The sequence below is a fragment of the Bolinopsis microptera genome, chromosome 10 (assembly GCF_026151205.1).
Source record: "Bolinopsis microptera isolate Bmic1 chromosome 10, MBARI_Bmic_1.0, whole genome shotgun sequence".
NCBI lineage: Eukaryota > Metazoa > Ctenophora > Tentaculata > Lobata > Bolinopsidae > Bolinopsis > Bolinopsis microptera.
In genome coordinates, this window is record NC_087081.1 from 6,116,694 (window position 1) to 6,141,603 (window position 24,910).

At 37.4% G+C, this 24,910-nt stretch overlaps 2 protein-coding genes and 1 long non-coding RNA gene across 5 annotated transcripts in view; 1 reads left to right on the forward strand and 2 right to left on the reverse strand.

Annotated features, from left to right (window-relative positions):
- Positions 1 to 24,910, reverse strand: part of LOC134821552 (low-density lipoprotein receptor-related protein 1B-like) — a 108,349-nt gene that overhangs the window by 16,861 nt on the left and 66,578 nt on the right. The gene's annotated exons all lie outside the window — the stretch shown is intronic.
- Positions 5,161 to 7,444, forward strand: LOC134822323 (uncharacterized). The gene is made up of 3 exons (XR_010161167.1): positions 5,161 to 5,375; positions 5,615 to 6,596; positions 6,823 to 7,444. It is a non-coding gene; the product is annotated as an uncharacterized LOC134822323 (long non-coding RNA).
- LOC134822322 (zinc finger and BTB domain-containing protein 20-like) lies at positions 7,241 to 21,528 on the reverse strand. Of its 3 annotated transcripts, XM_063833316.1 has the most exons (14): positions 21,389 to 21,528; positions 20,835 to 20,963; positions 19,266 to 19,327; positions 18,690 to 18,786; positions 17,523 to 17,626; positions 15,645 to 15,810; positions 14,551 to 14,955; positions 14,079 to 14,247; positions 13,739 to 13,824; positions 12,417 to 12,534; positions 12,052 to 12,186; positions 8,731 to 8,870; positions 8,394 to 8,435; positions 7,241 to 8,234 (listed from the first exon to the last, which is right to left on the reverse strand). In XM_063833316.1, exons 1-13 carry the CDS (start codon positions 21,480 to 21,482, stop codon positions 8,413 to 8,415), a joined length of 1,728 nt encoding a protein of 575 aa, XP_063689386.1. In that variant the 5' UTR covers positions 21,483 to 21,528; the 3' UTR covers positions 7,241 to 8,234; positions 8,394 to 8,412. The 3 variants fall into 3 exon arrangements, with proteins under 3 accessions (XP_063689386.1, XP_063689385.1, XP_063689384.1); XM_063833315.1 differs by lacking the exon at positions 8,394 to 8,435 and having other exon boundaries at positions 15,645 to 15,798; XM_063833314.1 differs by lacking the exon at positions 8,394 to 8,435.

Below are 24,910 nucleotides of genomic sequence, written 5' to 3' on the forward strand. Positions count from 1 at the left end.
TTGAAAGCTTAATAATAAACTGTGAAATCACAGAGTGGTCAACGTAAATAAAAAGTGTTCAATGTTAATAAAACTATAAAACAACGTAAATAAAACAACGTAAATATAGGACGCCGAGCTGCAAAAAATCCTGTTTACGTCGCGTAAGATCATATTTTCAAGCCAAATGATCTACAAGGTGGAATTTGCGAAAACGATTTTATGCTTAATGTCAGTCTGCGACCCAAGACGTCTTTTACTGGACCTCCAGGGATCATTATTTCAATAAAGCACCGCTATCATCTAATTCGATTGGAGAAGCAAGAAATAGACAAACAAACTCGGTCTTATCCTCAATGATTATATTTTCTAGTACAAACGACAATCAAAAGTAAAAAAATAAACTCTGTAATTCGCTTCCTAATATCGCCCTGACTATTGAGTAAGACTAAAATATTTCGACCTCGTACACCATAAGCATAACATTTCCGTAGAAATAAGTGATCAATAAAAATAACCAAGTAATCCCCTTCAACCGGTCATGTAATTGTGTTGTGATTAGATTCCTCGACCTTGCACATTATAAATATAAGAGTAAGACCTCGTACTAATATGTATTTCACTCTAACTGGCAGAAAGAACAGTGAGATGTTCTAAGAAAATTTTAAGACTGTCGCCCATAGTTTATTCTCAGAATTGTAAAAGTTTCGCCCACTGAAATATCATTAATAACGTATCATTTCGACATATGACATGATAGTACAGGGAAATCCGTCTGAAAAATCGATTTGCCGATACACAAAGCTTACAAAGGATTTTTGACGTTTATGAGTCCTAATAGATGTCCTTTTAGTTAGCAACAAAAGATGTAAAATTGCAGCCAGATATTTGACAGAAGTTGTACCATATAATAGGATCAAATACAAAATACGTTCGCTTTCAGCTTCCTAAGATTATTCTGTAATCACAACAAACTTTCGCTTACATGTCCAATGCTCATTGCTGTTAAAGGGTATAATAGTACAGGGAAAATGGAAATCCGTCTGAAAAAATCGATCTGCCGACACACAAAGCTTACAAAGGATTTTTGACGTTTTTGAGTCCTAATAGATGTCCTTTATGGCTGACCAACTTTTCCAAACTTTTCCACGTGTCTTAAGGCCACTTTTTGCCACTTAACCACTTTTTACCACCTTTCTTGTTTGTCAAATATCTTTAGTTGTGAACATCGTAGAAAGTTGCAGATTAATCGAGGGTGTTCATATTATCAGGAAGAAAAACTTTTGTAGAGACAATTTTTACCTCAGATAATCAATTAATTGGATAATTATCAATTAGCTTATTAGCAAAAATTTAAAATATTTTTATTGGCTCAAAATGATCGGAATAGCTTAAAACACGGAGAAAAGTAGTTTTTACAAAAACTTTCACAGCATTTTTTTTCGACAAAAGTTATTTAATTGCATGAAACATGGAGAAAAATGCTTTTAAAAAAAAACTTCGTGAATTTTTGTTTTCAAGAATACTAAAATCACTTACATTTGTAGTTGGAGTTCAGTAAATCTCGGAGTTTCACAATTAATTACAGTACATGCAAAGGGGATGGACTCGAAAAAGTTTTGACTTAAAAAAATATTCGGTCCGAGTCATTCTCGATAAGTCGATTCGTACCTCATGTATCGAGAGCTCCCGCTTCCGAGCTCGTGTTGCAAAGGGGAATGCGGAGGCCTGCCTTCCGAGATCGCATAACCAGGGGAAGCCTCGAGTCCAAAATTATGTATTGAGGGGTGGGTGCGGACTTTGAAAAACCGAAAAATATTTTCGGCTAATAATGAACAGGGTAGCATGAAACGTGGAGAAAAGTGTTTTTCCCAAAAATGTTTAGAAACCTAAATAAAAAAGTTGGCCCTTTTTGGCCCCTTCACCCTTGCCCAGATTTTATGGGGGCGATCGCCCGCCTGTCCTCCCCCCTTCCTGCGCCCCTGTCAAAACTGCTTGATCAGATACGACAGTTGCGCCCAATCCATATATTGAAATCCCTCCGATTATAAGTGAGTTATTGAGGATAATATGCGATTCTTCAGGGCGGACTGTAAGATGGCTCCCCCCCCCCCCCCGCACAGCGGGGTCAGCGGGGCCCTACTGTGTGACCTCAAGACATTTAATCGCTAGAATTGCAGATCGCCTGATCAATTATCCAATTTGAATTAATTGATTATCTGAGGTAAAAATTGTCTCCACAAAAGTTTTTCTTCCTGATAATATGAACACCCTCGATTAATCTGCAACTTTCTACGATGTTCACAACTAAAGATATTTGACAAACAAGAAAGGTGGTAAAAAGTGGTAAAGTGGCAAAAAGTGGCCTTAAGACACGTGGAAAAGTTTGGAAAAGTTGGTCAGCCATAAAGGACATCTATTAGGACTCAAAAACGTCAAAAATCCTTTGTAAGCTTTGTGTGTCGGCAGATCGATTTTTTCAGACGGATTTCCCTGTACTATAATTGTTGAAAGTTATTGCTGTATAATTAGGGTAAAGATTTTTGGGCTTTAGCCACCAGGTGAAGAGACCCAAATTAAAAGATTGGTAAAATGAAAATAAGCTCATTGGCATATTCGATCAATAATAATAATATTGAGATTTTCTGCTTCACCAATATAACCAAATTAAAATGATCTAATACTTTACTTAAACATTTGACGAATTCCTGCATGAGTCTGCACGAAGGATTGCTTTCTCTTCATCTTATAACTTAATAACATACCTTTCCAGCCATCAAGGCTGCAAGCTATACGATTTTCAGGTTCAGAGCGAGAAGACCTGCCACCACTGATGATCTAATAATCCCAAAAAGTGTTTGATAATGCATTTTGTATTAACCCCCATCAAAGTGACAGTGAAATAGAAAACGAAATGCGTGACTATATTGATAAAGCGATGTTGTTACAAATTGAGATTGAAAAGAGAAGCAAAAACACTTCAGTTATTATAAAGTTATAATAGGCACTGAGAAATTCTTAACATATATATTGTTACGAAATATTTTGCATTCCAGAAAATAATAATCAGTCGCGGATAAAATACAGGGGGTGGGACCAAAAGTCAGTACCCACTACCCATACGTTGGCCTTAATAATAATAGCTCAGTCACTGAGTGCCCAATTTAAATAATTCTTTTTGGTATGACTTACTACCACCACTGGTTCGAGGAATTTTTCAAATCGAAAAATATTCGAGTTCATTTTTTTCAAATGAAGGTTCATTTTCGCATTTTATATTTGATAGTTTAGATAATCGGATCGAACCAAATTTTATTGAATTGTGTTTGGTCATTTAAATTAAGGTTGTCCTGAAACAATGAGAAGTATTTATAGTATTCAACCTTCCTGACCCAATAAAGTGAGTAAAAATGAACTGAGGTTTGTTGCGTGATATGACTATAAACAGGATTAAACAGGATTAAACAGGATTAAACATGAAATTACCAGAGAGAACACTAACGGACTCGTCTTGGCTATACAAGAATGAATAAATCAATAAATAAAATTATCAAAACTGAATTATTTAAAAATAGTAAAATTTAACCGTTTACAATTTCACGAAAATAAAAGAAGATCGTCTATAATAATTTAAGGTAATACAGTAAATAAAGTTCGAGTACGAGGATTATGACTTATTCTTAGGATTTCGAAGGTTTGAAGAGTCTGTTATGTATTTCCCGAGTCATTAGTCAACTTGCAGCTACTTTTTTTAGAAAAACCAGAGTAATACCAGACCACACCTACACATGGCCCATAGCCAGCTGCTGGTAATACAGAAAAGTAACTTCACAGTCTGTTTCGGGGACATGGTTGGTATTTGGTGACAGGTCGGTTGTTATTAATATTATATATATTTTATATAAATATTATGAAACGTTATCTTTGACATTAAATTAGAAAGTTTTGAACTTAAAATATGCCTGCTGAACTACTTTCGGTGGATCTTACTGTCTTAATGCCTCAAAAAAGTAAAGGGGGTAAATAGTATAGGGGGTAAATAGTATGGTGAGTATAAGGGCGGCGGTTGTGCTTGCCAGCACTGTGATACTGATAAGACTTCAAACTTAGAAATTTTGAAATCGTATTATCCCATTATCAAATATTCAATATTAATCAAAGTTACCTAGTGAACACACTAATCGTTATTTTATCATGTACTTTCATCTTCGCCGAACATGATTAGAGATTACAATTACATGCCAAAAGTAGCAAGCAGAAGTTGTAGTAGTTGTGCAATGTTCCCTTTGTCTAGTTCGTCAGTTGTTTTGTCGTATATTTTAATTCGCTAGTTTCTGACAATTACGAAAAGATTTTTTTGATTTGCTCAATTAACCCTAAAAATAAACAAACAGGGAAATGTTTTCACTTGTCATTATTTGTCTGTTTGTCATGATCAAACGTCGAGTTCTTGCGCAAAGTTCCACCGAATTTCCCGTCAGTATCATGATCGATGGGGAACTTGGCTTGGATGGAGGTAAGAATACAACTACAAGTAAGCTATTATAGGTTTTGATTCTTAAATACACTGTTCAATGGACATGCTTTAGTGCTCGATATTATTGCGAGCTTAAATCAGCAAGCAAAATATTCACTGTTTTTATGATCACGATTTATCTATTCTTCAGGCCATCGTATAAATTCATCATAATTATATGATATCGCTTCTAGTTCTACTAATTCCACAGTAGATAGATAATATTATATTTATATTATAGTTCTACTATTTCTACAGTTGATAGTATTATTATATATTATAGTGGTATCTAATACATTTACTGGCACCCAATGTGAATTTAAATGTTTCCTTAACTAAAGATATGAAACGCAGTACATCAAATAAGAATTCACAAATGACAATGAATAGGAGAAGTTCACACTTTACTGCTTATATTTAATAGTTATATACGTGCCTCATGTGATTTGCCTGTAACTTGCCCGTGACTTGCCCGTGACGTCAAGTGCCTGTGACTTGCTTGTGACTTGCCAGTACTGTTTTATCTTGTAGAAAATAACTCAAACGTTAAATTTTAATACTTTCATCTTAGTCATACATGATTAATAATTACTACATGCAAAAGAAGCAAGCAGGAGACAAGCAATACAGCATTATCATAGTAGCTCGTGGTTGAGTAGGTACTTTGCCTAGTTCGGCAGTTTTCTGTCGTATATTTTAATTTGCTATCTTAATTCCAATAATCATACGAACAGATTTTTCTAATTTGTTTAACCACAAAAATAAACAAGCAGGGCAATGTTTTCCCTTGTCATTATTTGTCTGTTTGTCATGATAAAACGTCGAGTTTATGCGCAAGGTTCCATAAGTGACATCGATGGGGAACTTGGCTTGGACGGAGGTAAGAAAACAAATAAGTTATACTTATAGGTTGTGATTCTTAAAAACAGTACTGTTCGACGAATATATTTTAGCGCTCGATATAGTAGTGATCTTGAGTCGACAGGTAGACAATAAAATAATTTAATATAAGTAAAGAGTCAAGTCTTAATCAAAATTTAATTTTATTTAGAAACGTATAACTATAAGTATAAAGCACTGTACTAGTGGTTTCTTGATTATAGTTAACTTTTATTTCAGGGACAGCATGGTGGGAAAACGATGAGGAAGTGGATGCTAGAATATCACCTTTCTTCCCTTTTAAAGCAAAGCTTTACATCGAAATGCTTGGTTCTGGAATCTTGGAGGGAGAAGTAGTTAATTTCACAATTGAAGTCAGCTTACAGGAGTTAATAGACTCATTTGGTCAGGGTGGATCGACGTATTCCAACCTAACTAGCATTTATTTTACTCTACAAGCAGATGAATGGGGAGTAATAAAATCAAGTTTGGTCGTATTCGTCCTTGAACCGAACGAACTAATTACAGGAGAAAATCGTATAGAATGCTTTGTAACACAGAAAATGATCATTACTGAGACCATAGAAATAGACTTTGTAGCTGAACTGTTAACAATTGATGGAATGCAAGGGTTAAGTTGGAAGAACATTGGTGGCGGTGACTGTGGGATACAACAGTTTTTGGGGGAAAACATTCTGCGAGAGGAGCAGACATACAGGGTTAACTTAGTGTTGGAGTCACTGACTGAGGGATATTCGCCTTCACAAGTCAACGAGAAGCTTGGATTTACGTATGAAATGATCGGTGTTCGAATAGGTAGTATATCATACTTAACTTTCCATACATATCATTACACATTCAATGCAGACCATTGTATATTGTCAGCATATAGTTATATTTATTATTATATTACTATTATTATACTAGTACTGAATACTATATATTATGATCTTATGATGGTGGCTTTGCATGTTTCCTTAACAACAGATATGAAACCCAGTATATATCATTATCAATGAGAAGTGACGGTAGACGAGGCATTCTTGACTGTAATTACTGGCCAGTCTGCGGTGGTAGCTGTAAAAGTTAAAATGACGTGGGACCACTTAGCGGAAAGTTAGCCGTTTATAGATGGAGGTGAACACAGAACGAAAGTGGAGACAAGGAAACCAAGTTTCTGTTAAACTTTGGTTGGATGTCCGCCAAAAGACAAAACGAAATTGTAAGTTAATATTGACTTCCATACCAGTACCACCTTACTGGGCCGCGCTCAGCCTGTCATTCCGCCAAATCTATATTAATGAACATAATAGCCTGGGGTCCTCAGGTAAGTACCACCGGCACCTATATGGTAGTACTACTTGAAAGTGCATAAGTAAGGGATTTTTGGTAATCTGTTGATGAGTAGAGAAATTGATGACTTATTATTTCTCAATATCTTATTTCAGGATGAACCATTATTCAATAGAACGATAAATGAGTATGACGGAGTAGTTTAGGAGTAGCAAGAACTTGGAATGACTGAGAGGGAGACTGAGAGGATGTGATCGCTCAAAACGATTTTTGAGCGATCTGCACAATGATATTATTTCATTTCTGCACAACGATATCATCAAATTCAGTGTTTTTATACTCCAACCGGGCAATGATAGCGATAACTTTCCATTTAAATTTCATGTTTTCAATTGATGATTATGACATTGATAATTAAGTAGTATTTAATTTTTTTATAAAATGCGAGGCTTTTATTTTTAGATTAATAGCGGGTATCTATCAGTATCAAGCAGCATATTTTAAAAGATAAACTGTAATTTAGGGTTTTTGTTTAAAAATAATAAAAAGTTAAACTACAGTTTTGGTTTATAATTATACTTATAGCTCCAGTCTGTATTCACAATATTATAATATATTATTTGGACAGTTGTAATACAATTACATATATTTGATAATTGATATAAATTGTTAAAACTCAACTGTAAAAACGTTAAAAAGTTAAAATGGTGAAATAAAGTTACAATATAATTCGAAACTATGGAAATTAATCATTACCACAATTAAATTCAAATAACACCCACTTTATATTGACCATATTTTGGATCATAGCTAGTTAATAGACTTTACTAGTTACACTTACAGTAATAGTATGAAATCAATAAATTAAAATGAAAATATCGACACTCTGTCGCAACTACAATTAGTACAATCGTGGAAATATTACTATTTACTAATTCTAGACTTTAAGTTCAACTTTAACTAAGCCGCGTCAAGTAATTTAACTTAACCCTTCCGTGTACATATAAAATAATTGCAAAAGTAAATAGCTCAAAAATATTCTGTTCCAAAAATAAGAGTTTTTCACCTCCAAATTTTCACGTCATGATCGAGCACCCTTATCTCAGACCGATTTTGATTACTTATACTTGGCTTGTGTCACATGGGTTCAATACTGTCTTCTGAATCTGATTGGTTAGCTTAAACCGCATTGTGATTGTCACAAGGCTTTGAACACGTGATTTACAACACGTGTCACGGGGCTTTGAACACGTGATTTACAGCACGCGTCACGAGGCTTTGAACACGTGATTTGCAACACGTGTCACGAGGCTTTGAACACGTGATTTACAGCACGTGTCACGAGGCTTTGAACACGTGATTAACAACACGTGTCACGAGGCTTTGAACACGTGATTTACGCGCTCATGATCCACTAACTCGGACTGGTTCTGGCACCATACTCCGCAGAACTTGCAGATGTTAAGATCCATATGTTGAGCTTGGTGGGTGAGTAGCTTGCGTTGGGTGGAGAATGTCTTGGTGCAGAAGTGGCACACTTTATCAGCCTGACTTGCACTTGCACCGTCTGAAAATTAGACATTTTTAGTAGAGGCTTTTATTTTGGTCATTTTATAGACCCCTCTCCACTTTTATAATCATCTGTAAGTTTATAAACTTAAAGCTATTGTGTAGAAATTACACCAGCGTAACCATTTTTAAACTGTCTCCCCCTTAAGCTGCTTACGTTAAATGTGGACGATTCCTTAGGCCCTGGCAAGCGCCCCTTCTGAAATGGGGAGACATTCGGTCAGCTTATACCATTTATAAGGAGCAATTATATATTTGGCTGTTCACTGTTTGTTAGTATGATTATGGTACAAGTCGACCTTAACATTGATAAAGCTCTGAAGAGGCAGTCGAATGATGCATAATTTCTACTTAAAGTTGAATGAGCAATTTGATCCAATTCAAACGAAACTAAGTTTCTACGGCCGGTTAAATCATAAATAACCATATGAAAATAAAATAATTCACCCAGCTAAAAAACAGTTAAATAATAAAATCTGAAAAGATCGACCTACTTAGTTTAGCGTTAGCCTCCAGAATCTCCTGGTTATGAGTGTTAATATGTTTTAGGTAGTCAGCTTCAAGACAGAACTTCTTGAAACAGAGCGTACAGGTTCGGGGTGCCACAAAGTCTTTACTGTTAGCCGTGTTCCTTCTGAGGAGAGATATGTTCATTGTGAATGGTTCATGTTGGGAGAATCATTACCACCCGCGTGAGTCTAGGATAATATTTTTACATACCTTACTCGGGAATATTATAACCGGGATAAAGTGGTGGGTTTTTGAAGATTCCGCCATATTTTTCCCGGTCAAAAATTTTACCAGTCATAAAAAAACCCGCCGACTCAGATTATGGGGTTCCAAGGGGGTGGTGATCATCATATTTTACCTGAAGTCTCATATGTGCGAGAGAAGACTTTTGAAGCAGTCATGGATGGAGGGCTGTAACTTTATTGGCGGTTGCTACCATAATTTCGTTATAAAAATCACAATTTGGTTATAGAAATCAGATTTCAGGGTAGACCGTGATTCTCACTTCTCTTGCCCATGAATCAGTGAATCGTAGAGAAGAAAACAATTTATATGTTATAGAAGAAAACGAAAATAATAATAATATATAATACATATTATAATAATAATATACGTAACTGGTTAAAATTAATTAAAAAACAAACAAATGATGTCATCCTCTCGTCAAATGAAAAACTGTTGCATATGTACACAATTTATTTTTAAAAATGATTATTAGCGCTCTATCATAATCAGTGCAGGGGGCATTAGCGATAATGAGAATGAGAATACGCTTTATTGAAGATTTGACTTATTATTGCTTACATTTATTTTCCTTTAAATAGACGTGTCTTTTTTTCTATTTCTGAGTAATATCAATAACTGTAAATTGAAATAACTTCTTTAACAAGTAACAAAAACAGAAATTTCGGTTGAAAATTTGTTGACCTCTGAAAAAAAACTTGAAAGGTCGGCCACCGGTAAATACATGACCGGGATAATTTGGCGGGTTTTGGGAAAGTCCGCCATATTTTCCCGGTCATTAATTTTCCCAGTCATAAATTAACCCGCTATAATATTCCCGAGTAAGGTAATCTAATAATCGTGATTTATATCTTTATATGCGTTGTGACCTATAAAGCTATAAATATTAGCGTATGTAAATCGATATCCCTGTTTGAACGGGATGGTAGCGTTATCGCTGTCACTTATCTTAGTCGAAATTCTTCTGTGCAAATATTCATTACAAATACAAGCCCGCATGACTTGCTTTAAGAATATTTCAGTACGTTTACTTGCGCATGAAGTGATAATTTGCATGTTTGCAACTTTTTTCAACGAGTAGTTGAATTTGATCGATTGATTTTATTTGTGCTTCTCTTATGAGAAAGAGAACTTTTTACCGTGAAATCTAAAAAATATCTTGTTTTGCTTTTTTTCTTTTTGTAAGGCTAAGTAACGATATCTCATCAGGTAATGCAAATAAAACTACCAGAGGAGAAGTAAGAAGCTAAACAACCTGCAAGTTCGGATGAAATAAAAGTGATTGTTGCACCTGCAGACAATCCTCCTTTCTTCGTACAGAGTCATGAGATAACGCGATGGAGTGACGAATTTAATAAAAAGATTGAAAACGGGGTACTATGGCTGATTGATGGATTCAATGGAAATTGGAATGAAGTTTCGGACTGTATTAGCTTATTGAAAGGATGGGAAGTCGAAGTAACGTTCGACAATATCAAGGTTATAACAACATTTGCACTGACATTTGATATTGTTTAGCTTATCGAGGAGATTAATAATTGGTTCAAAATTTATCTAAAGGCAGAGAACTTTGGGAGGATCTTGAGAACAATTCACACGCTCAGAAAATTAGGATTTTCAGAGGAAAGGCTCACTAACAAAGTTACAGTAACTCAGATAGTGTTGGATTTTGTGAACAGCTCTGGAAAAGAAAATTTCAAAAACATTCTCACTGTAGAGTTCAACGATTTCGATAAAATCATTTTAAACACGCTATTGAAAGCAGAAAACAACCATTTTGATATTTTGCTGGATGTTCTGGTTGATAAGATAGACGTTAACGAGAAATGTAAAACAGTACTCGATTTACTTGGAAAGATCCTGAAATCAGACGAAGCAGACGTGCTATGTGTGTTCTCGCTGCAAGTTAGTGGATATTGAGATAAATCGGCACACTACTAGTTACCATAGTAACGGATATTGAGATAGTTAAATCACACTTTGCCAACTCGATTAAAGGTTTGTTTCAAACAAGCAACGTGGCTCCATATAATATAAGATTGGAACTATTGCGTCGGACTCGATGTTGGAGACAATATTCGATTAAAAACCGTAACCTAGAGTGTTGGCACTTCGCAGAAATAGTGCTTGACTGGATTGAGGTGAACGACCTTGACTTTTCTCTAAATTCCCTAAAGCCGAAACGAGACTATGATTTTAGAATACTTGATGAGTTGCGATCTATAGTTTATGACGATCTTAACAGGAACATGTCGAAACAGTGCAGAATTTTACGAATATTCAGTTCATATGAAGATAAAATTCGATAAAATATGCTCTTCAGCCCTTCCCAGTTATCATTAAAGGATGATCAATTGGTTGATGCTTTGATGGCGTCACCGGTGCATTTGAGGCGACTATTCCAATCAGTAACTGGATCTTTCGCCAGAATTGTAATGTTTTCTTTACGTATTTTCACTATTTTAGAGATTGCGTTTCTCCTTTATGTCATTGCATCTAGCATTGCAGAAGAGATTTTAAAAATGTAGAGATGCAGTTGACCAAGTCACATTAACTTAAGACTAGCTAATTATTCTGTAGTGACAGTTCATCCTTATTTTAAATCTATGGTACGGTTTTTACCTTCAGGTTGAATTGAAACTCTTTAATTTGAACGGTTAGGATTTTACTTGAGAAATGCCCGTTTTTAGGGGGGGGGGGGGGGTACCACCCCCCCTCCGTATATTATCTTTGCTACCGCAAATGAATTTCATTCAGATACTGTATTTGTATCTACTTTCACGAGAACTCACGGTGAATTAGTAGATTTTTTAAACACCTTTTTTTAAACACCTAAAATTAGATTATTCTAATTTCTTGGAAATACACAGCAAGCATCGATTATAAGTCTATTCTTGTAGTATCATTTTTGTATTCGACTGATTTGATTCAATTGAAAGGTTCCATAACAAAATTTTTCTAATTTGTAGAAGAACTAAAATGTGTATTACTTAACCAAAGAGCTAAAAAATTAAATAAATTAAAATAATAAATAATTAAAATAAATAATATGAAAGTCTAACCTAGACTGGTGGTTTTGGAGGCCGAGAGAAGTAGGAAATGATTTCTGACACGCCTCACAGCGTACTCCCAACATACTGCCGTGTAGTGCTTTGTGTCGTGTTATATCTCCTTCAAACCCAAACGAATAGAAACACCTGACACGTGACAGTTAGTGACACGTGACAGTTAATGACCGATCAGCAGAAAGTCTGTTTTAAGTCTGACTACGTTATTTTATAAAGTGTATATTTTCTAGAAACGTTTTGGAAAAATAAAATACTCCAATAGCAATGCAATGATATATTATTCCAACTAATCATTAAACTTCAATTGGCCAGCTAATTAACTAATTACCTTACTAATTATCTAATTAGCTGCACAGTACCTGGGACACCTGAGGGAGACCCTGTTGGAGCACTTTATCCTGTGACTATCCAACTGGAACTGCACTCCAAACACTCTCCCACACGTCTCACACAATGTCCCCCACGCACTCTTGTTACCTGGCAGGGTAGCGTGACGTCACGTGACGTGTGACGTCACGTGACGTCACACGTGACATCACGCGGCGTTACTCGAGGGAGGACCCCGGGTTATCTAGTCCAGTCTGACCACTTTATTTTAATACTTTCAGCACTACTATATGACGAATAATTTGAGGAAGCGATGGTGACACACAAGGTGACACACAAGGTGACACACAGGGTGACAGACAGGGTGACAGACAGGGTGACATACAGGGTGACACACAAGGTGACACACAGGGTGACAGACAGGGTGACAGACAGGGTGACATACAGGGTGACACACAGGGTGACACACAGGGTGACACACAGGGTGACAGACAGGGTGACAGACAGGGTGACAGACATGGTGACAGACAGGGTGACAGACAGGGTGACAGACAGGGTGACAGACAGGGTGACACACAGGGTGATACACAGGGTGACACACAAGGTGACACACAGGGTGACACACAGGGTGACACACAGGGTGACACACAGGGTGACACACAGGGTGACACACAGGGTGACACACAGGATGACACACAGGGTGACACACAGGGTGACACACAGTGTAAAAGTAACACACAGGGTGACACACAGGGTGACACACAGGGTGACACAATTTACACATGAATTATGATTGATGAATGATGATGAATATTAGGGAGACCCCGTAACAGTTCCTGAAGATAGTAAAACGTAAATGTGGCAGATCTGAGAGAAAAAGGATCTGAACCCCAGTATAATTGATATAATATTTAACTATTCAGTTGCATAGTAGTGTCCGAATTGCACTGATTCTAGCCCGAGTAGTGTTCGAAAGGGCGCCCTGTTTTGACATACCTCCTGAGCCGGTACTCATTTCCTCTCTGAGCTAGCTAGTGTATATCAGTTTCTTGTTGGTGTTTTGTCTGTGTTTGTTTGTCCGTAGTAGGAATTTACTGTAACTTTGGAGACTGGGCGCAGTAATGTCCCAGAGGGTTTGTAACATCATGGATGCTGACTAAGCTTACCTGATCCTCTCCAACTTGTATTAGTACACTACTTCATTCACACCAGTCATTTCACTACATTAAACTGATTGAGGTTAAATGCCCTTTGTACATGCTGAAGCGATATGCTATGATGAGTGGAATATGAGTTAGGATCAGTTTGGTCCGTTTCATGGCAAAAACATTTATTGATTTAATATTTAACTAACCATCTGGATGGTTTAGTTCTACATGTTTATCGTAGTGAGCTTGAACACAGAACGCCATTTTACACATCTCGCAACACTTTAGTGACCTGATAACCGGATGGTTAGATAAAACCAACAAAGTTGCCAAAAGGTATAAATGTGACGTTCTAGGCTGATTGACGCAAATTTTTAATCTAAAAGGAATTTAATGATTTGAGTTGCTGCAATAGTCCCTTAAACTTTAATTTGTTGATCTCTTCTAACATATTTAGGTAATTGTATTTGTACTACATCGGGACTTTATTTCTCATTATCTTCAGTTAACTATTCAGTTTATTCAGTTAATTATTGAGACACTAACTGGAAATGCTGGTCCATCTGTTGAGCGGAGTTAAAGGAAGAGTTACACTGTCTACAGTACGGGTTCTTGAGAGCAGGGGGTGCAATGTAAAGAGTACACCCTCCTTCGTTCATGCGTTTAAATAACATGTCGTTACTGATGATACTCTCCGGGAGCCGAACTAGCTGACCTGGGGGAGCGGGGGTTTTATTGATTAACTTATCGGACTTTTGAACGGACATTAATTGGACGCTGGAGGAATGTCCGATCAAATAACGTCTGATGAGGTAGAAGCTTGTCCGACAGTTATACCGCTAATTAAGACATTAATTGACAAATAATTTTGTGAATTGTAATTAACTGACTAATGTTGCAATCCAGAGAAATTATATTCTGTGCCATTTGAGTCTTCACCATGCGACCTATGCGACTATGCGACCTATGCGACTATACGACTATCCAACCTATGCGACCTAAGGTAGCTTATACTAACCAGCAACTAGCGTGTTATCAGATCCGTGGCCCACTGTAGCCACGATCTGACCAGGTGCCATTACACCTCCACTATTAGAAACCATGGGTACTGGCATAGCCATTATCTGAGGAGATGATGACGTCATCATTGGTCCTGATGACGTCATCATTAGAGAGGGAGATGACGTGATGATCATGCCGCTTTGAGGTGAGGTTAGGAGAGGTTGGAGGAGGTTGGAGCTGCACTGAGATGAGGTTAGGGGAGTGTTTGAGACGAGGGGTGGGAGGTCGCTGACAACAGTCGTGTTGGGTGGTAAACTGTCTAATTCAGAGGTAAACGGTAAATTCGCTGAGGTTTGAGGTTGGGTGTATGAGGTTTGAGGTTGAGAGTCTTTTTCTTTCATTGATTCCGCTTTTATTTCACCTGGTGTGGAAAATTGGGGTTAGTTATAACAGTGAAGAGCGTTATTTTATCATACATTTTATGATCGTTCGTTTCGTGGATACAATCTCGATATCAACTGTACAGTCACATATATCTCAGCTATTAAATTGAACACACCAAAAACTAGTCCTAGATATTTTTAAATCCGCCAAATTGCATGTTAAAAGGGTGCCAAGAACTATAAATGTTTCGCACTTGAAGTTGAAGCCACTGTTTTACCGAGAAATAATTTCATCGAACTAACTCTGCGTCATTGAGTTTGAGTGGTAATTTATAGCAATGTCTCGGCTGCGTTTAGTACTGGGTAAAAAGCGACCAGTGCACTTCTTGAAAAGTAGGGTCTGACGGGAGATGAACTATATTTTTTCTGACACACGGCAGCAATTAACCAATCAGTCAATTCAACCATGCAGACCAATCAAAACCAAGGGTCACGTTTCAAAACAAATCGTACATCTCTTCATGTTCACAGGACAATTAATCTGCTCTAGCTAAATAACGGTTTAGCCATGTCTCGGCTACAAAGCTATCCCCAAACGCGGGGTCTAGTGTCGGGGGAAGTGAACAATTTTTTCCTGACAGCGAAACCCCAATCAGCTTCCAAGGTCCAGCATTGACCTATCAATCTAATCCTAGAATCACTGTAATAATCCCAAAACTTCACTAACCTTCCCCACTTGGTCCCATCAGACTATTCACAAGGTCTTGCAGAAGGTCTGGCTCGTTTATCAACTTTTGTAACACATCCTGCAATTCCTCATTTATTCTGGATGTTTCCGAGCTCAATTCTGTTCTGGAATCTTCTTCTTCGCATTCCTCGCTCTGTGAAACGTCCTGTTTGAGTGGTATCAAATAAGATTAATAGCCACTCATTTAAGATCCATTTTAATTCCCATATTCAATGGTTGTTCACATATCCGAAAGTTTACCACTATCAGATTGGAATTTAGTGGAATCCGAATTAATATCATTCTAGAGGGTAAAATTAAAATTCTGATTACGTAATCAACAGCAATCCGTCATCATTCGGAAACCCAAATTACGTAATATTACGTAATATGTTAACAACCCTTAACATATGACTTGAAAATTGGATGTTGGGAGACTTAATCTGTCAATTCATTTTGACAAACTGAAGTGCCGCTACAGACTACGCCGATTATTACCATCATATTCGCACTCTTAAAACCCGCATTACTTAAATAAAATTATATTCGAGACTTGCGAAGAGCTCTGCAGTGACCCGGTGACCGTTAAACGAACGAGCAATTTGTCCATTTCAGCGAGTGATCATCAGATCATGTGACCCAATCACGAGGTGTCATGTTAACCTGGTGATGAATCACGTGGTGTCATGGCAACCTGGTGATGAATCACGTGACCAGTCGTATGAGATGTTAAAGTTTATGCCATACTGGGAACCTTCCTCAACCCATTATCTCGACAAGTCGACACGAGGCATTTAATTGGAAGGGGATAAAATCTTAAACTGTTATAATATAGCGATTGGGAGTCGTTAGTGCCGTTGAGTCACGGTGTGGCGGAGAGGGATTTAATGATTGGTGTATGCAGCAAAGTTGAGACACTAAATAAGAATTAAGCAAGCTTGAGAGGGATTTAATGATTGGTGTATGCAGCAAAGTTGAGACACTAAATAAGCATTAAGCAAGCTTGAGAGGGATTTAATGATTGGTGTATGCAGCAATGTTGAGACACTAAATAAGCATTAAGCAAGCTTGAATTTGAGAGGGAATGTCGAGATCGGTAGCTATATGGGTTATATAGTAGTGTTGAAAGTATTAAAACAAATAATTTGAGATCATGAATACGATGTTGTCACATTGAAACGTTGAATAGGTAATTCCTTTCCTCATAAGATTGGTAAGTGCCTTTTTCAAACGGGATCAATAGAAATTTACCCAAGAAAACACAGTAATGAATATGATATATAATTGCATATAAATGAGCTTCACGATAACTGCTTGACATTTCCTCATTTCAAAAGTTCAAATAACCCGCAAGTTATCGATTTCTTCTTAAGCTTGCTAGTAGATATAATATAGAGTGTTAAATCAAATTACATAAATCGAGACGATATAGGTATATCTGTTGCCATTTTACTGAGACCACGACATTAACTTTAATATGACTTCCCGTATAGTAACCGAAGACATCCAGAAACTTTTAAATTTAAGTTGCTATCTCAAAGCTTTCATATTTTTTGACGAAAATAGCTTTTTTAAAAAGAAAGGTGCAGGCCACACCCACTATAAACGACGACACCTTTTTACTTTTACAAAATCTAAGTTGGATCCATATCTGCGACCCTTCAAATTTTTCAGCAATTCTGACTAGAATTAGTATTACGTACGTTATTTAAGGGTGACCTGTGGGTAATGAGTCAGCTGGCCCACCCTGTAGCTGAAGAAGTGATTAAACAAGTGATATGTCACATACTCAGAGCAGGTTATATTTCTTGAAAGCCATTAATTCTATCAAGTTCTTCTTAAATAATAAAAACATAAAATGATAACCAAGATTCTGACCAGTATAGAAGATATATCAGGCGCGTTGTTATCTACGTCCAGTATGATATCCTGTGTTTCCACTTCCGGTTGTAGTGATGTGGATGATACTGAGCGTGATCTACCTGCAGAGGTTATCAACATCATCACACTGTAATTCTAAGATTAATTCTTATATAAATATATCTGGCGGGGAGGTAAAGGGGAGTTGACACTATTTGTTGTATTTAGTGCAGGCTCCAAGCAGAGCCCGCAAGAAAGGCCCTGACCCAGCTGAGTTGAACACATGTACTAATGTACTAATGTATCCTTTGTGCTATTGGACGGAGAATACATGATGTGCTGTATCTTAATTATCGGTGTGGTCTTTGATCGCCGCTACAACCACTCTAATTGGGACAAGTTTGGAATCAAGGAGCAGTTCTGCTTCACCAAGCCGTTTTGTCACTTCATATATTTATCATCAAGTTGCTTTGTCACTTTGTCGCTTTGTCGCATGTTAGCTCACTCATATCTCGTGATGTTGGTGTGTAACAATGCAGGTAAATGTTTTGTTGTTTGGGGACCGGTTTTTGGTACCCGGCCAATGTTTACAAAATAATATAATACATAACAATATAATTTTATTTAATATGCGTGAATATGAAATTGAAAATGTTGATTACGTCTATTCATTAAAAACAAAAACAGAAACTTTAAAAATTAAAACTTGTATATCATGATTTATTAACATAGTGACAATTAATTTGATTTGATACGACAGATGATCACACGCACTGTTTTATAAGCTACTTGTGTCAGATTACTGATCTAAATCCTTCCTTGGATTGAGTCTAGGTTTTAGCTGCATTGAATTATGTAGATTTTAAGGAGTATGATCGCAGGTGTACTTTGTGGCACACTTACACCACTTAGCAATGATTGTGGCCCTTAAACAACAGTTTGTGATCTACTCTCAGGAATTACTAAATAGGGTATTTAGGGGCTATGTAGATAAGCAGGCTAACCAGAAGAAGGCAGACTCAGTGATTATCTACAAATCTACATAATTGCACCTGAAACCGAATCTACAGTGCGTCTGACGAATAATATAGGCGGTAAAACCACTTTTAGTATGATAATTAGTAAAGATCGTTAATTAGCGAGCACTACTGAATAGCGGTTATGTTTATAGGAAAAGAGACTTACTTTCAGATTTCCTATTTTTTAGAAGAGTAGGCAGGTCTTGATCCAAATCCATCGTGTATTCGGGACTGTTCAGTTCCTTTATCAACTCCCGGCGTATCTGTAAGCAGATTATATGTTGTAACGTGATGCCCTTAGGTAAGGTAACACAAGACACGTGATACTCGCTAGTTATCGGCTAGGTCACGTGCCTCGTGATATCTGTACTCATGAATTTGAAGGGTTTCTAAGAAAAGTTTTGCGGATTTGAAATATGATGACTATTTGTGACTAGTTTATATTGGTGCTAAAACTCTAAAAGTAAGCTGAACGACGCTGTCAGAAATGGTGGAAAATTAATACAAGAGTTGCTCTTGAATTCTTGAACGGTACCTAACAGTGTTAAACGGTACCTTAAACAGTACTTAACGGTACCTTGTAACCCCCCCCCCCCCTTAAACGGTTTCTTGTAACCCCCCCCCCCCTTTAAACGGTACCTTGTAACCCCCCCCCCCTTAAACAGTACCTTGTAAACCCCCCCCCCCCCCCCCCCCCTTAAACGGCACCTTGTAACTGTTTTTACCTTGTAACTGTTCTTACCTTGTAACTGTTCTTAGCACCAGTCTTCAGCTTCCTCATTAACTCTATCGTCCTAGCCTCACCTAAAACACATTACCTTTATAAGCTCGTGATTTGAAGCAAGCAATTTATTCGACTTAGTGTATACTGTTGAAGTCGTTATATTTTGCTACAGTTTGATAAGTAAATGAATAATTTCGCAAGTCGTGAAATCAAGTTCTCAAGTTAAGTGATCGAAAAGTTCAAGTTGAGATTTGATAAAGCTCACAGCCATTTATTGAACTGTTTCAATTTCGTGTGCACTCAGATTGAAAATAGTCACGTGACCTGTGAAATGACTCATTTCAACTGTGAAGTGTGAGTTCAATATTTGATTGGTGGTTTCTAAGAAAAATTAGAACTATTCTGATTTAGGAGGGTGATTATGACCGAATCACCTAATTTAAGATGGTGATTATGACTGACTCAACTAATTCAAGAGGGTGATTATGACTGACTCGCCTAATTCAGGAAGGTTATTATAACTGGCTCACATAATTCAGGATGGTGATTATGATTGGCTCACCTAATTATGACTGGCTCACCTAATCTAGGAGGATGATTAAGTTGAGATTTGATAAAGATTTGATAAAGCTCACAGCCATTTATTGAACTGTTTTAATTTCGTGTGCACTCAGATTGAAAATAGTCACGTGACCTGTGAAATGACTCATTTCAACTGCGAAGTGTGAGTTCAATATTTGATTGGTGGTTTCTAAGAAAAATTAGAACTATTCTGATTTAGGAGGGTGATTATGACCGAATCACCTAATTTAAGATGGTGATTATGACTGACTCAACTAATTCAAGAGGGTGATTATGACTGACTCGCCTAATTCAGGAAGGTTATTATGATTGGCTCACCTAATTCAGGATGATGATTATGACTGGCCCACCTAATTTATGATGGTGATTATGACTGGCTCACCTAATTCAGGATGTTAATTATGACTGGCTCATTTAATTCAGGATGATGATTATGACTGGCTCACCTAATTTATGAGTTTATGATGGTGATTATGACTGACTCACCTAATTCAGGATGGTGATTATGACTGACTCACCTAATTCAGGATGATGATTATGACTGGCTCACCTAATTGAGGATGGTGATTATGACTGACTCACCTAATTCAGGATGGTGATTATGACTGGCTCACCTAATCTAGGAGGATGATTATGACTGACTCACCTAATTCAGGATAGTGATTATGACTGACTCACCTAATTCAGGATGGTGATTATGACTGACTCACCTTATTGAGGAGGGTGATTATAACTGGCTCACCTAATTTAGGAGGGTGATTATGACTGGCTCACCTAATTTAGGAGGGTGATTACTGATTATGACTGGCTCACTTAATTTAGGAGGGTGATTATAACTGGCTCACCTAATTTAGGATGGTGATTATGACTGACTCACCTAATTCAGGATGGTGATTATGACTGACTCACCTAATTTAGGATGGTGATTATGACTGGCTCGCCTAATTTAGGATGGTGATTATGACTGGCTCACCTAATTCAGGATGGTGATTATGACTGGCTCACCTAATTTAGGAGGGTGATTATGATCCACAGTTATCTCCACATGATCGCTAGTACTACCCTCACAGTAGTAAACCCTTGTATAACAGTTCAGCTTGTACTTGGCTCTACAGGCCCAAGTAGAGCCTTTACCTGAGGAAGTTTAGTGTAATTTGAGATTGAGCAGAAGTGCAGGGTTATAATAGCTCGGTGTGTATTATTAGTATAATAGCCCATATTAGGGGTTACAGGTATAATATAGTTATTATTATAGGTGGTGTTGTGTGATTAATAGGGGTGTAGTCAGTTTAGTGGGGTACTGGCCGGGTTAAGTTTGTCGAGCAAACTGAGGTGAAATCTCACCAATAGGAGTGATGAAACAATAAGTTGGTCGGTTAAAGCAAATATTTAAATTTCCAAGATCCTATATTTGCTAATGCCTAGTCGATCTTAACATGCAGTTTATATATATAGATCTTGAATATAAATACTAGGAAAAAGAGCTACTTTATTAATCAGTAATAAGGGTAAAACAGGGCAAAATGATGATATAACGACACGTTAAATCTATAACTAACCAGTTTCTCTCAGGTAATTGTAAAGATAACCATCCTGATCTATTAGAATCTTTCCACCACGCTGAGATTTCAGTATCTTCTTGAAAATAGGCATGATTCCGGGGTGGTTCCAACTGGGAGAACCCTTTAATTGTTGGGCTGTTATAGCAGTTATACAGGTCATACATTACAAGACACATTATATATTCATGTCTTTTCAACACCATGCGGACGCGTGTTTGGATTTCAAAATTGCTTATGTCATTACACTCTTTATATGGGATCAATACGATTTATTAGCCGATGAAACTTAATTTAGTTGGACAATAATAGCTGCTGAAATGAGTAATTAAGCACCCGGATTGAACAAACACGATGGGAAAGTTTCACAATGCTAGCAGGATAAGGTGAAAGGGGACGGCTACAATAGAGGGAGTCTAATTCGCACAACGAAACAAATACACCTAGCCACACAAGAGACCAGCTCTGCTCAAGATATCACCCTTTAACCCGGCGATGGGCTCTCACTGGTCCATACAGGTCACATGATCTTACTTGAGCTGGTCACGCGCTCGCGTACTGTCACGTGTTAGCGATCAGCTGAGTCACACGCGCACTTAGCCGGCCTATATGCGAACTGGCACGTGGGGTCACGTGACCGCGTGGTCTCATCACCTGACCACTCGCGTGGCTCATTACGGCTATTAAAAGTTGGAAATATGCTCTGCCTCGCTGTCTAGAGTCACGTGACTATCGCGAGAACACTGATGACCAATATACTGGCGGGTTGCTACCGTACTCGCTTATATAGGGAAAACATTATATATTGCGAAATTGAACCAGGTGTCACGTGTTACTGGACTGCCAATCCGATCGCTCTGTTCAGGTAGCGTGATCAGCTGAATGGACGAATTTTACTAAGAGAGGATTATACACATTATATAATATACGGAGAGTGTAGTTATGAGCTATAAGCTTTAAGATGCATTGGTTAGCATAATCTCCATATTTGGTGAGGACACGTGACCAAAGCTTATACCATATGCGAGGATTGCTTGCGGAGGTGGACGCGATCCTGCTCCCAGGATTTGCTAGTTCGTTCACTTCAGGATAATTTCACCTGTCCAAGTGCTGTTGAATATTTGATGTTTAGGGAGGTGAGATGTTTTCATAATTTGGTGGCCATCACACGTAATTCACTCATCTGCAGCGTATTTAATATGCTGGTTTCGTATCGAGCCCCCACAATTGGTTGGTTGGAATCCCGTGGTGCGGCTACTGTGGCCTTATTGGCTGGTTTATCATTATGTCAAGTGGTGTGTGTATGTGTGTGCATACAGTCCTATTCACTATTGTCATTGATTAATTTGGATCAGTATCACGTGTTCAACTTCATACACGGCCGATGACAGACGCTGCAATAAGATTAAGAGGCGTTTTTTGTTCTAACCATGAAATTTCCTTGAAAGGAAACAACCACAAAGCATGAATGGTCTTTAAATCAGTCTTTAAAATGAGAACTCAGTGAATATTTTCGTAACGCACGATCATATTTATTCCAAAAATTCGAGTCGGTAATGTTTCAATGAAAATTCGATATCTTTGACGGATTTTAACACCGCGTACACTGTCGTGAACTTAAAGTTAATGTACTTGTAGCTAATATATGCAAGTCATTGAATAACTTATCGGCTATAATTCGGTCGAGGTCGACTAAAATAACGATGGACTAAATACAAATTTGGGCGGTTAAAAGTATAATGTGCGGCCGTTTGCGTCCACGTACGTTACAGTGTAACGTACACTTACACTTTACAGGACTTAACTTATCAGACTTTATTTGAACGGACATTATGTGAACGCTGAAAGCCCTAGCGTTCATTTTTTATTTCTGTCAAAGTTAAAGTCTGTTCAAATTTCCCCCAAAAGTATTCCTCTACAAACATTTCAATTTTCATCTTATAGGGCCGGCCGCATGACTACTTTTTCATTACGAATTTGAAAGGTTTTGAAATATCTTCGAGCGTTCATAATCATATTAATGTCTGTTTAGAATTATGGTCGTTCACAAATTACAGTAAACAGTAAAACCCCGATTTACTGCAAACCCCGATTTACTGCGAACCCCGATTTGGTGATTTACTGCAAACCCCGATTTGCCGCGGCTATTTCCTTCCCCCAAATAGGGCTTAACATGTATATTGTAAGCAACTGCAAAACATCGATTTACCGCTGAGGTTTCCTTTCCCCCAAACTCCGCGGTAAATTGGGCATTACTGTAATACGTCCGATAAGGTATAATATTGCAATATAAATATATTATAATCCTAAAATCAGTGCAGTTCGATCACATCTCCATTTTATCAAACTTTTCTTTCAAACCCTGGTACGGTGTCGACCAAAAGCCTAGTTTACAAATCCTTGAGGGTAAAACAGATCACTGGACGGATTTACGTCTTTATATATTGGTCAATTACATTTACAAGATTTGTCGAAAAGTTGGTTGAAAAAACAATTGAACGATGTTATTTTCGTCCAATACTATTTTGCCCACTTGAAGTTGACCGGTACCAGACGTGCTTCTCGTCAGAAACAACGAGCGGACTCGGAGCCAATCACTGCGCCCACCCTTACACCCTAAAAAATTCCACTACTCTGGCAATTGCACTGAACCATTTAATTGTGTAAATAGTTATACTTACTAAGTCTAAGTGAAAGTCTAACTATATTCACTTAGTGTTGATTTAGTAATAGTATTAACTTTTGACCCTGCAGCATTTTTGATTGAAAGTCTTGTTTCGATTTTATTTTATCGATTCAACTTCAAGTTGGGCATTGTAAGTGTAACCGAATTACAAACTTAAACTAGGGTGTTTCGTTTAACGGGTGCATTAGCATACTCGTTAAATATTTGTTCAAGACTGTCGACTAGTCCAACTCAGCGCGCGTCTTGGTACGGTTATAGGTTATAAATATAAACCTACAATTTCATGACATTGTTTCGTTTGACTCTAATCGTAATAAATTACATTTTTATTAAATCTTTGTATTACTACTACTACTCTGTATGTAATAGTACCAGTATTATTTTGTTTCACGTCGCGTCGTGACCCCCACTTTTATTTCACTTATAGTGCCAGTGAGTGTCAGTCGTAGCTATAGTCGCGTCGTATTGCCAGATTCGCGAGAAATTTCAGGTGCAATAATTGAACGAAAAGAACTCGATCTAGATAGTTACTGCGTGTGTCATGGTATATATACCATGACACACGCAGACTCTATATATACTTATTATATATTATATATAGTAATAGAGTCACATTTAGAAGGTTCTAGACTATTTAGTAGAGGCTCTCACGGGCATTGTCTGCTCGATACGCTAGGGACCCCAGATACACCTTACTAGACGTATTTTTGACCGTAGAATCGATTAAAAGTGATTTTAAGATGATTGGACTGACTTTTTGGGGGTAAAATTGCAAAAAACCGATTTTTGGGCCAAAAATAGGCCAAAAAACCATGTTTTTTTGATATTTTGAACAA

Coding starts and splice junctions, on each gene's coding strand:
- LOC134822322 (XM_063833314.1), bottom strand. CDS start 21,482: ATGCCTATTTTCAAGAAGATACTGAAATCTCAGCGTGGTGGAAAGATT. Junction 15,811..17,522: donor CTGATATATCTTCTATACTG/GTCAGAATCTTG, acceptor CCACTCAAACAG/GACGTTTCACAGAGCGAGGA. Junction 13,825..14,078: donor CAGATGGACCAGCATTTCCA/GTTAGTGTCTCA, acceptor TCCGGTTATCAG/GTCACTAAAGTGTTGCGAGA.